Below are 13022 nucleotides of genomic sequence, written 5' to 3'. Positions count from 1 at the left end.
CCACAGATCTGGCTGTGTATCAGCAGTCGGCAAATTCAATTAAATTTGCGACAGTTCCCTAACGACAGAACGAGAGGGGTCGCTGGCTGTATCAAATTGGTCATGGCGTGTTTATTCCCCGGGCTTTGGAGCAAATCCCTTGCTTGAAAGGAGGAAGTTTTGTTTATGATCAACCCCTTAAGTGATTCAGGTTACTTCATTTCTGCCGGTTCTAGTGGCAGGAATGCAAACCCGAGGTCATTACACCACCGGTGGGTATCTATATTACACCAAACACGTGATAACGCCTTTCTGTGTAGATCCGTCTAGGGAAACCCACGAGAAACGGGTAGAAAGGAACCAGCACCAGAGAACTGCTGGCATTGTCACACGTGCAGAAGAGTCACTAAACCTGCTGTTCGGGGGATCACAGCCCGATTTTACATGTGGGGTTGAGTGGGCAGTCTGAAAAGCACAAGCTAAAGTCCCAGATTGCAGCATGATCAAACCTACTTTTGTTAAAGTGTCAATAGTTTGCATTTGACTTGGGACCACAGCTTTATTATTGTGAAACCGAGTCAGATTAGCAAGGAGACTAAAGGAGGCGGGAGAGGAAGACACACAAACCCGCACCAACCCTGGATAAGGAACCTAGAAAGGCACCTAGATTTAGTGTAGAAGAAAGGAGGAAGCTAAGAAATGCTAGGTTTAAACTCTGCTGCCTTGGTTTGCAACTATATATTGATTCAAATTGTGACTTAAAAGCCCTTCCTTCTGTGTCTGAAAACTATTGATCAAGGTCAAAGCAGATACGCCACAGCGGCAAATGGGCATAAGAATCCGCCGGAAAAGTTGGGAGGACGGTGTGTGTTTAGGCATGGGAATCCGCTCAGAAATCCTTTTGATTTTAGGTTTGATGTGCGGTAGGATCCAAGACCAGATTCTGAAATCGCCGAGCACCCTTAAAATCTATGCAATGTTACTGAGCAGCACACTGTTTTCTCGTTCATGTACCTTTCCCTGGTTTTCTTACCGTTATTGATATTTCATTTGTTGACAGCAGACTGTCTTCAGAATGTGATAGCTGAATAAATCGTCCCAAAGCCTAATCGAGGTATTCTGTTTCCATGCCTGACATCACACACACACACACACACACACCCCATTGTATTTTCTCCCTTCACGTCTAGCAATAATTATTCCCCAGTTTTGCATACTGAAATCATAGTCATCGCTTTCTGCTCTCTATTTTTGTGCTTGATATGTCAATAACAGGGAGACGCATCCAGCAGCGATAAACCAAAAATGACACTGTACTATTTAGAGACACCCAAATGGGAATGTTAAGTGAATTAAATCATATGGGGAACGTAGTAGGAGAGACTCAAAGCAACAAATAGATCGATCAAGTCATTTAGAGCAAGACTTTCATTCCAACCGCACATAGTTATTAATTCCATGCAGTAGGCGTTTCAACCACCCGTGTTGTGCCTAAATAGCCTAAACATATAGGGCCCCAGTTCTACCCACATTTGACCCCGGTGGGGTTACCTGAGTGCAAACCAGGGTAGAATGTAGTTCAAGGTAGATAGAGGATCTAGGAGTTACAGACTGGAACATAAAAGGTTGGGGTAGCTGCAGATGTCAGATACAAATGAAGTGAAATAGCTCAAAACTCTTCCTCCCTCAGACATCAATAGCAGAGGGCATCAGCACTATACTGGTCTATTATGAGCAGGCCATAAGCACTCCTGCCTGCCTAGTTAAGCACATTAAAGGAGGATTTTCACTTTACTGATTGTGCTTGTTCCTTAGAATGCAACCCAAGGCATTTCAGGCAGACTTACATTGTTTGTTTAAATTGGAAACATTGACACTATGGGCAAAGGCCTTTGCCTAGTTTTGCCTATCCAAAACCATGCATACTCAGACATTTACATTTTTGGAATGGGGTTTCTTACAGTTTATGTAACCCTGCTTGGCAGGTACAATAAAATCAACTTTTTCATCTTCGCCAGGTTCACAGCACCCAGCCTTTTGGGGCTGACGGTGTCTTGATCGTGTTGTGATCATGAGAAGGTAAAACAGAAATTTCAGGCAACAAGAACAGAAAAAGTTTTAACCCTTTTAAAAAATATGCACAAGCCATTGTACCTTAGCTGCGGGCGGGTGAGATAGCTCCCTTGATATACCGTAAAGTACTATCACTTCTCAGTGCTTTCAGTCATGGTCACTTGAAATTCCAATAGCTGATATCAATTAAATAATTTAACTCTTCTGTTGTTTCTCTGAGGACTCTTTATTATTTCTCTTATACATTTCAGGGTAGTGCTCAGAAAGATTTAGGATGTGATTCTGCTGGCTTTGAAGGTAAAGGCCAAACTCCAATTATTTCAGCCAGAGCAGGATTGGATAGTTATCCTCATAGAAGTCCCTGGGTGAGATTTCTCTGTTTACCTCCAGAGTTGGTTTGACTGCACCAACAGGAGGTAAAGACTCTTGTCCAAGATTGCAGACAATAGTGTGAATTTTTGACTGAGATGGGAATGGATTAAAGCACTTAAATCTTTAACCCTTAAAACACTAATATATTTCATCCTTCTTCTTTAACTGGATATTTTATTTAGGAGGAAGATAAACAAAACTGACCACAGCGAGATTACTTCACAACCCTCTAGGTAGGAATATTCAACAAATAGTCTACATTCCTTCCTATATATGATAGTGCTGAAGTTACCTGTGGCAGATGTGTCACTACTATAGAAAACAGCTGCACTCACTAGAGCAAGTTTATGGCTGTAACTGCATATGTGAAAATGTATAAATTCAATTTGATTACATTGCTCTATTAGCAGAGAACTTGTATACTTTATTTAAGATTTAAAAAAATTTGTGTGTAATCTCTTGATCTAAAATAATGTAACCTAATGAGTAACAGTTCTTTTAAACCACAAGAAGAATGTGCCGAAATTCTAGTTATTCATACAGGCAGAATTGTGCATCCTTGGACACTTACACTAAAATTGTGAGCAATCACAGAAGAAAGACTTGCTAATTAAAGAATCTGGAAATCTTATTGAATCAAGCAATTTTCTGTAACATATGACATTCCTTTTCCCCATCTATGGTCAGAGTTATTAATACATTGAATGATATTTTAATAGCAAACCACTCTTTTGATAAGTAAGTTCTGTACATTTTCAGATCACGTCCCATAATTCTTGGAGGGGGTGGGGAACTCAAGAAGAAATTTGAAGAAAAGTTGAGTATCAGATAAAATTGTCATTCTTGTGGATGCTCATGTCACTGCTTGAATCTATTCCTCTTGTGCAATTATTATATAGTATATTATTTGGCACAAAAAGCTGTTGTAGGAGGGGCCAATTTTGTAAACTTTTGGGTCAAGTCCCATTGAAATGAATAGGACTGGGAATGGGTGACAGGGGATGGATCACTTGATGATTATCTGTTCTGTTCATTCCCTCTGGGGCACCTGGCATTGGCCACTGTCAGAAGACAGGATACTGGGCTAGCTGGACCTTTGGTCTGACCCAGTATGGCCATTCTTATGTTGTGAGAAAAGATCTGCAGTAATGGGCGTTATTAATGGGTAATAATGAACTATATGTATATGTATCATATATTGTAGTCCCTGCTTGGGGAATATAAAGAAGTAGCTATTATAGTATGAAATTGGGGTTAAACTTTTCGTTAAGATTTGTATTGGCCTTCAGCATAACATAGTTCTTATAAAAGTGATTTCTAACTCTGCTGAGCTATAACAGGGCTCTCTGTTATTTGTCAGCAATATTCTTTCCTCTGTTGGTGTCTAAGAGCAACTCATGTTAAAACCAAATGCCCTCCTCCAGCCCCCTTGACCTTATTCTTATTAGGTATTAACTTGAAATGAGTCTTAAACACCTGGAGTGAAAAAAGTTCCATTGCTGCGGAGAGGAGTATGGAGGAAAGAGGTTCAGGGTACAACAGGTACTTTTTCTACTTTTCCTTTCCATTGAGGAAGGGCATGATTAGGCCATGAGAATCTGCCTTCCTGGATGGCTGTGTTTGTGTATGGTGGACTTGACTAGAAAGTTGGGCTCTCATTTCTCTTTCTGGGGCAGATAGGCAGGATCAGGCACACGTAACCTATCCCTTCTCCTTTTTATGGAGGTGATGAGGAAAAAGACTGAGCCATTTTCTGCATTGGGGGAAACCCAGAACTTCTTTAACAGTGGATTAGCCCATGGGAAGCCACACCCAATTCACTACTTCCTTGGGGGTATCAGATGGAAAGGGCTACCCCACATCTCCCAGAGGACTGAGATCTGTGCATGCGGGGAAAGTGGCTTATAAAGGGGAGCTGGTACCTAGAGGGATTAGAGTAAGGTCTCCAGGATTCCTACGTCCACTCTGAAGGTTGTGGCTGCTTCCACCCACCAGCCCCCCTTCCATTTACACCTCAGCCTTAAGTTACTCCACCAACAATCCCCATTCATTTTACTACCTGGGAAAGGAATTTGATCAGTCACTTCTTTCAAAGCATTTTGTAAGAATTTCCCAAAGGTGAGTGGATGATGACAAGAAAACCCCAATATAAGTCTGGACCAAAGGAAAAATATGCAGCAACCCTGAAACAACATTCCACACAGTCACTTACTAAGTGTAGTAAACGGCTCTTGCAAGGGCTGGTAAAGATTTGAATGGTGACCATTGCAAAAGTGTCACCCTGGACTGAATAAGGAGTTTTGTGAGCAGACTGTTCATTTATATCTTCAGCAATCATGGCAGGCCAAAGTACAGATCCTCCAGGACACAGCAGAGTGGTGTTTGTTGTATTGGTAGAGGTTATAACTTCAGCTTCTGCAACTTGGAGGCACATGCTTTCTTTGACATCTTTCCTCATTGTACTCCAGAACTTCTGTAGCTCAGTTCACTTCCCATGTTCTGTACTTGGCTGAATTTGATGTCCCTCTTAGTCTTCAATTTGTGTCCTTTAGTCATATTTTGCTTTAGTTGTAGAGTGGCAACAATGCTTTTCATGAGCCTTATTATAGTTTTAAAGCTTCTTTCTGCTCCCTTGTTTTGAAAGCCCCTGCCCCATGATGACAGATATTCATTTTGGAGGATTATACTTTGTACGTTCAGCATAATACACTAGCTCTGTAACTCACACTGAACAATAACTATTTTAATCTTCCCAACACTCAGCATAAATTATCTCATCCAATATGGCTGCCACCTAGGGAGGTCAAGGTGTTGCCTAGCAACACGCCTATGTGACCATTTTCAGCCTTCTTGAAGTTCTCCTATGGGTGGGTTACTGAGGAAACTTTGGCTTCTCTTAGGCAATGGCCAGCTTAGAGCCCTGAAGAGCCCCAGTAAGTTGCCAGATGTTTTTAAAAAAAAACAAACCCAAATTCTGCCTTGTGTTGCAGAATTTCTTAAATTATTTTAAAATGCTTGTGCTGTTGTGCAGGGGAAACTTCTTCCTCCTACTTTCCTGCTTTCTATTTTTGCTGGTTTTCTTATCAGTTTTTAGGGTACCTCAAATTTTGTGGCTGAAATCTGAGCCTGGGGGACAGGGCCTTACTCTGGCACTGGACTAGGTGCATTATGGAACGTTGGTGGCAAAATGAAGTCCAAGTGTCTCCTGGAGGGAGAGGAGTGCAAGAGATGGCTGGATATCTCATGGAGCAGAGGCTGGAGTGGATTGGACGAATTAGCTATTGGGATGTGAAAGTGTTATTTTATTCCTTTCTATATAGATTCTTATACAGTTCTTATTGCTATAGTATCTGTATGCCTTCCAGTAGTGCATTAAGCAACGTGACTGATATCTGTCATGTGTTTGTGTTCTCATCCTTTCTCCAGAGGGAGAAAGGTGTGTAATGAACTGATCTGTTTTGGAATTTATACGCACATTGCGGGATGTTTATGTTAGAGGAGGCAAATTCAAAGAGCTGAACATTGCACTTGGAGCAGGATGGACCTCAATTCCTGTGGGAGTTCCTTCTACAATCTTAGGCCTGCTCAAGCCCAAATAGTTAGACAGTACAACAGGATGTGTTTTTCACAGGGAGGATGTATGCCTTGCAGTGGAAGGAGCCATGTTGGAGTGCTCATGCTGGAGTATGTCAGAGATACAGGCATGTGAGGGATGGATACTTATGGGGTGGGATGTTTAATGTGGGAAGAATGGGTGTCTCTGCTGTGTGGCAGTGCACAGGGGAGTAGCACGAAGTGGAGGTGTGTGAGTCTTAATGGGACAAAAGGCCATCAGCAGCCGCCTCACTATGGTCATGCTTTCTCCATTCTTGGTGGGCAGGGAAGCTGGCTATCTGCTGCCTCCCACTAAATATTCTCTCAAGCAGAGCCTGGTAGTGACCATCACTTCCTGTATTCCTTGCTGACCAGTAATCATGCTTCTAGAAAAAATGTTAAAGTGAACTGTTATTAATGTGAACAGGAATTGCTAGGTCAAATTCTATGATCTGTTCTATGTGGGAAATCAGATTAGATGATCATGACTTAAATAAAACTTGATTTTTTCACATTTAGTTAATCACCCCTGGGGCATGTCCAGAATATCTGACCAAAAGTCTTTTGATGCAAGCCAAGTGTTTTCTTCAGTTGAGGAAAAACAAAAGTTCCTGAATGGAAAAATGGTAAGTGGACATGCTGCTTAAGGTTGACCTATAAATACTATCCCTGCCCACGGAATATGCAACATCTAATCTTATTTATTATTACATTTGTATAATTGGCACAAAGTTCTTGTTGATACCTCTCTGATTCAATCTGTGGTTGATGACTTTTTTCATTTTAGGGGTTCCAGTGACTATATCTCAATATCTTTGGTCGTTCTTTTACTTCACTTGTTTTCAGTGAACACTTTCGCTCTGGTTAGCCATCAAGTAATAAGCTACAAAACACAAGGTTATACATATTTGAGACAATTTCCAGCAGGTGCCAATGATAAGGTATTAAAATTAATCATTCTTTACCGTGCATGCTCAGTTGAATCAATTGATGACTATATTAGATGATCATATAAGTATGATCATTGTATATACTATATGTATATCCTATAAGTGTATGTTTATAGTGAGTGAGGATATATAATATACTGTGCATAAAAGGGGTGGGGGAGTGATATCTAGGAAAAGACTGGCCACACTAACAAAGTTTTCTAGCCATTGAACATTCTCTCATTCTCTTTATTCATAGATGAAGCAGTACAGGCAATTCAGCCCAAATTCACTTGCATCAATGAAAAATCTCCATTAATCCCATATGCCTTTATAAAAGGAAGTGGCAGGCTTGGCTTGTATGCCCACATTGGTACCTGACCTCATCAGGACAACGTGAAGCAAAAATCCCTAGTAAAGCTGTTCTAATTCGCATCTTGATTTACTTGTTAGAAGTAAATACAAGTATTTTAGTAATCTAATAGTTAAGTTGACTTTGGAGAGAATGGGCCTAATTTTGATCTGGCACTGGTACCTAAATCAGGAATCACTCAACTGAAGTCAATGGAGTTACACTGGTGTAAAACTAGTGTGAGATCAGGATCTGGCCCAATGCACTCTGATATGGGAAAAGTTAAAATACTATACTTTTAAACTGTGAAGAAAAGATAACTGACTACAAGTGGTCCATGTGGTTTGCAACCACACTTCAGCTTTCCAAAAATCATTGTACAAATGCATTAAAGCAACAACCATGGTTAAGCCCTGAGTTCTTTTTTTTTGGTGTGGGTGGGGGAGGGGGTTGTGTCAAATATGGCCCTGTTTAGTATAGGTTAGCCTAGGATTTTTCTGTCTTGTGGACTGTTTTCACAGAGTTGGCTGCAGAACCATATTAATAATCGGATCTCTTAGGCAATCACAGAATACACAGCATAATGCCAACAGAGAAGGTCCTTCCAAAGGGCCAGATCCTTAGCTGTTGTAAATAGGTGCAGCTCCATTGATTTCAACAGAGCTGTGTCTATTTACAGTAACTTAGGATATGGCCCAAAGTGTCTAGTTAGGGCAGTGAATTTAGAACTCACACAAATAAATATTCCCTTAGGAAGCACAGAGCCAGTGTATGGCATTCTTGGCTGCTTGAACTGATTAAGTCAATTTCTGTGTCTGGATTTTAGAAAGGGTTTTACAATTGCGTAAATTGTGTGATCATTAGCAGTGTTTATAGCTACGCCAGCTAAAATACAGGTGATCACTCACTTCATAGAACACAAATCACATACTTCAGGCTGTAAAGTGATCACCTGCAAGGCCGGGGAGAAAATAGCACCATGTACTGCATTGCAGTATTGGTTGGGTGCTTTATGAGGTCACGCAGGGTTTGCCTTCTTCTGAAGTCTTGGGCACTGCTTCTTTGTATTTGTGGTCTGTTTCAGGGACTCTCAAATTGTGGTTCCTGGAGGACTTGCTGGTGGACTGCAGAGAGTTGACTGATTGCATGCTGCTAACATTCTAGGATTTCACCTGCTAAATTGCTTTAAAAGAAGCTACAGATATATATTAAAGACTTTCCCAATGTTACAAAAAACTGTGCACATGGAAAAGTAGCTATCGCAGGGATATTTTGTGATTAAAAAATGCAAACGAAGGAGCTCTAGGTGATTGGGAATGGGAGGGAAGATGGTGCATGAGACAGTGTCTTTAGCAAGATGTGGCCCACGTGATAAAGGCTGAGAACCTTCAAATATTTTACATCTTTGTTGGGGGAGAGCCTTCTCCTACTGAAACACAGATCAGTGTAAGCGGTGCTGGGAATCCTGGGATAGTTCTTTCTCTTGTGTCATGATTCTGTGTATGGCCATATATAGTATATTTAAATATTCTCTCAGGGTTAGTGTGGATGGTGCCATTGTAATGGCAATAAATATGGTTTAATGTAATATGGTGACATACATGTAGAGAGTATTTTTATAAATATTAATATTAATATTTTTAATGTTAACCATTTTTTATATTTATTCTGCTTTGGGGTAGTGCTAGCAGGGTGAAAGCACAGTTGCCTGGCACTATAATATACAGCTATTACTTTTCAGTTAGTTACAAAGAGTCAAAATTGGAGATGACGTTTTTTGTTATAACAAATATTTTTTGTTCCAACTAAGAAGATGGTTAACATAAGAATGGCTCTACTGGGTCAGACCAAGGGTCCGTCTACCCCAGTATCCTGTCTTCTGACAATAGCCAGTGCCAGGTGCCCCAGAGGGAATGAACAAACAGGTAATCATCAAGTGATCCCTCCCCTGTCACTCAGTCCCAGCTTCTGGCAAACAGAGGCTAGGGACACCATTCCTGCATATCCTGGCTAATAGCCATTGATGGACTTATCCTCCATTAATTTATCTAGTTTTTTTTTGAACCCTGTTCCTGGTCTTGGCCTTCACAACATCCTCTGGCAAGGAGTTCCACAGGTTGACTGTGTGTTGAGGGAAGAAATACTTCCTTTTATTTGTTTTAAACCTGCTGCCTATTAATTTCATTGGATGACCCATAGTTCTTGTCTTATGTGAAAGGATAATCAACACTTCCTTATGTACTTTCTCTACACCAGTCATGATTTTATAGACCTCAATCACATCTCCCCTTAGCCGTCTCTTTTCCAAGCTGAAAAGTCCCAGTCTTATTATATGTGCAGTTTGGATTATGTTTTCCAATGTGCATTACTTTGCATTTATCAACATTAAACTTCATCTGCCATTTTGTTGCCCAGTCACCCAGTTTTGAGAGATCCTTCTGTAGCTTTTCACAGTCTGCCTGGGTTTTAACTATCTTTAGTAATTTTATATCATCTGCAAATTTTGCAGCCTCACTATTTACTCCTTTTTCCAGATCATTTATGAACATGTTGAATAGGACTGGTCCCAGAACAGATCCCGGGGGACACCACTATTCACCTCTCTCCATTCTGAAAACTGGCCGTTTATACCTACCCTTTGTTTCCTATCTTTCAATCAGTTACCAATCCATGAGAGCACCTTCCCTCTTACCCCGGGGCAGCTTACTTTGCGTAAGAGCCTTTGGTGAGGTTCAGAGGGGATGGTCCTAAATTTTAAATAATGGTTTATAAAAACCCTTTTAATAATGGACAAAATACTGCACATGTACAGGGAGAATTAACTACAAAACCACTGCTTGGTAATTAACCAGTTTTCTGTTGTCAAGTACATTTGTTTAAATACTATTGTATTGTCATCAGCAGCAAGTAGCAGCTCAAAGTCTTGTTCTGCTGAAGTCTTGTTAGAGACCTCCTAGAGTTTTTCTCTATATGAGGTTAAGTACCTAATCACCTGATGGATGAACAAAGAACAAGTTCTTTCCTTTCACTTTTCACATCTTACACATGAATGTCAAGCTACCCTGCAGTGGCGTAAGATCTTGCGTACCTATCTCAGGCACAAACTCCAAATTGGTTGCAAGTTCTATATTCAGATGTTACCAGCTGTAAACTCCTCAGGCACTATAACAACTTTAACATGGAGTCACAGACAATCCTCTTGGGTACCCTGATCCATCTCACCACCCAGGTAAACCTGCCTTTGTGATAAATTCAGATTACTCCCAGTCCCAAAAGCCCAGTCACTTAACCCAGCTCAGTTGCATGCCATATCTTACACCAAAGACAATCCGTGTAGCCAATCCTATAATAAACTCTCTAAAGCTTTATTAACTAGGAAAAAGAAACAAGAGAGTTATTTACAAGGTTAAAGCACGTAAACATGTACACACAAATGAGTTAGTCTTAATTTTCAAAAGGTGATAGCTTCTATAATAAGCAAGTTCTATATGTCCCTTAGGGCTAACCCAGGCTAAGCACTGGGGATCTTTTGCTTATGTTTAGTAATTCTTGCCAATCCAAGTGGTATAAATATATAGTTCCTCCTTGTTAGGGCTTTTTAGTCTTTCCCCACTTCTGCTCCAAGTTGCAGATACTGGCACATTGCCTCTTCCTGGGGGACGAGAGTGGGGAGAGCAATCAACAGTCTTTTGTCCTGTCATGTTCCAAAATAGTTTCTCTGGTGTCGAAGGCCCTTTTTCGTCTGGCAGGATCTAACACCTTCTGTTGGAGCCTATTGTTTCATGCTAGTTCATGCTTGTCGCCTGTCTGGTGATTTACACAGTTACAGAGGCTTATCCTGTTGATTTTAGTGACCCATTTAGCCACCAAAACCATAGAGAGTATGACCTTGGTGCTTCAGGGCATAAACCACATCCATAGCCATTACAGTCTTTCGCTTGGCATGTTCACTGTAAGTGACAGCATCACGGATCACGTTCTCCAAGAACACCTTCAGCACTCCCCAAGCACAAATAGCTGGCTTGGTAATACTTTGGATATTATCCCAAAGCACTTTACGATGGCGCTTCGCACCTCCCTTGCCCAAGCTTTTACCACCCTTACCGCGACCAGACATGGCGAAATCAAGTCACACACAACCGATAATGCAAACGCTCATCTTACAATATGAGATACAGATGTTAAGTGAGATTGATGCATGCAGCAACATACAAGCATTCAATACAGACTAAAGACCGAGCACATTTCTATAATACACAGGTGAGCCAGACTAATTCTAGCTCTGTATTTGTCAGTGTTCAGTTGAGACATGGGGCCCTTGGCATGAGCTGGCACCTGGTTTGCCAGCATCACAATAAGAAATCGACTGCTGCTCTGCAGTGGAATTATTGCACACTGTAAAACCAACTGTTTGTATTTCTGGTCTGTAAGAGATCATCAGCAAAGCCGTCACTCAATGAGCAAAGTACAGCTCTGCTTATGTTAACTTCATGAGCTTGGTTTCCCCTCACGGATGCAGGGGCTGTTTTCCAGTGCTCTGCCAGGGGAAGGCAGCTTTAATTTACCATTGGACTTCCATAGGAATCCCACTAGTGGAGCTTCCCCATGAGAGATGTGGAATAAGCATCTCTCCTGGGGGTCCTGACTGCATTTGGAGTTGTGCTAGCTGGTGCCAGGCCAACCAGCCAAGCTTGCGGATGCCTTGGACCACTGCAACCTCCCTGGACCCCATCCTTAGGTGGATTTTCCATGGCTAGAGGCCCAAAGTCCAGGTCTCTCCAGGAGACACAGCCCCATATCTTGATGATTTTAACCAAAACAATATCTGAAAATGCAGGACTTGCTATTAAATTCAAAAGGGCCACTGTTCTCTGCTTTTAACAGTGAAGCCAGAGAGTATTTTTTGGGGGAGGGAGGGGGAAGAATTTCAAGGCCTGATCCTCTGAGATACTTGGAGTTGAGGGCACTTCTCACCTTTCAGGAAATGCTCAGCATCTCACCGAATTGAGCCCGAGTGAGGTCAGTGTGGACAGTCTGGTTTAAAAAAATCCACCCTCCCATCCACGCCAACCAAACAACAACAGTGAAACTGAAAAACACCACGCCAAGGTGGCTATGCCTAAATTGAGTGACCACATGATTGCACTGCTGTGTAACGCTTGCCCTTCCTCAGCCTGTCCCCTTCCTACCTTTGGTCATCCTCCCATTTTGTCATCTCTAGTATTTAGACTGTTTGCTTTTGGGGCTAGGTGCTGTGACCAAATTCACAAGCGTAAGGCGGTCTAAGTTAGATACACCCCCATGCTTACTCTGAGAGCCATATTTTCACTTGAAACTGCCCTACTGAGGTGCAAGAGGCTTTAAAGCAGTGGCTTTCCACCTTTCCAGACTACTGTGCCTCTTTCAGGAGTCTGAGTTACCATGCATACCCCTAAGTTTCACCTCACTTAAAAACTACTTGCGTACAAAACCAGACATAAAAATACGAAAGTGTCACAGCCCACTGTTACTGAAAAATTGCTGACTTTTTCATTTTTACCACATAATATAAAATAAATCAATTGGAATATAAATATTGTATTTACATGTCAGTGTATAGTATATAGAGCAGTATAAACAAGTCATCGTCTGTATGAAATTTTAATTTGTACTGACTTCGCTAGTGCTTTTTAATGTAGCCTGTTGTAAAACTAGGCAAATATCTAGATGAGTTGATGTACCCC

At 41.3% G+C, this 13022-nt stretch overlaps 1 protein-coding gene and 1 long non-coding RNA gene across 2 annotated transcripts; one reads left to right on the top strand and one right to left on the bottom strand.

Annotated features, from left to right (window-relative positions):
- The first annotated feature begins 2606 nt into the window (after positions 1-2606).
- On the top strand, positions 2607-7337 carry LOC123367402. Its single transcript, XR_006578445.1, has 5 exons — positions 2607-2657; positions 3184-3240; positions 6538-6644; positions 6806-6959; positions 7207-7337. It is a non-coding gene; the product is annotated as an uncharacterized LOC123367402 (long non-coding RNA).
- A 3821-nt stretch (positions 7338-11158) lies between these two features.
- Positions 11159-11416, bottom strand: LOC123366651 (histone H4-like). Its single transcript, XM_045010298.1, has one exon. It carries the CDS (start codon positions 11414-11416, stop codon positions 11159-11161), a length of 258 nt encoding a protein of 85 aa, XP_044866233.1.
- Positions 11417-13022: the final 1606 nt, after the last annotated feature.

Source organism: Mauremys mutica, chromosome 3 (assembly GCF_020497125.1).
Source record: "Mauremys mutica isolate MM-2020 ecotype Southern chromosome 3, ASM2049712v1, whole genome shotgun sequence".
In the NCBI taxonomy this organism is placed as follows: Eukaryota; Metazoa; Chordata; order Testudines; family Geoemydidae; genus Mauremys; species Mauremys mutica.
This window is presented reverse-complemented; position numbering and strand designations above follow the sequence as displayed.

Excerpts from the sequence above, each read along its gene's own strand:
- LOC123366651 (XM_045010298.1), bottom strand. The coding sequence starts at position 11,416 with ATGTCTGGTCGCGGTAAGGGTGGTAAAAGCTTGGGCAAGGGAGGTGCG.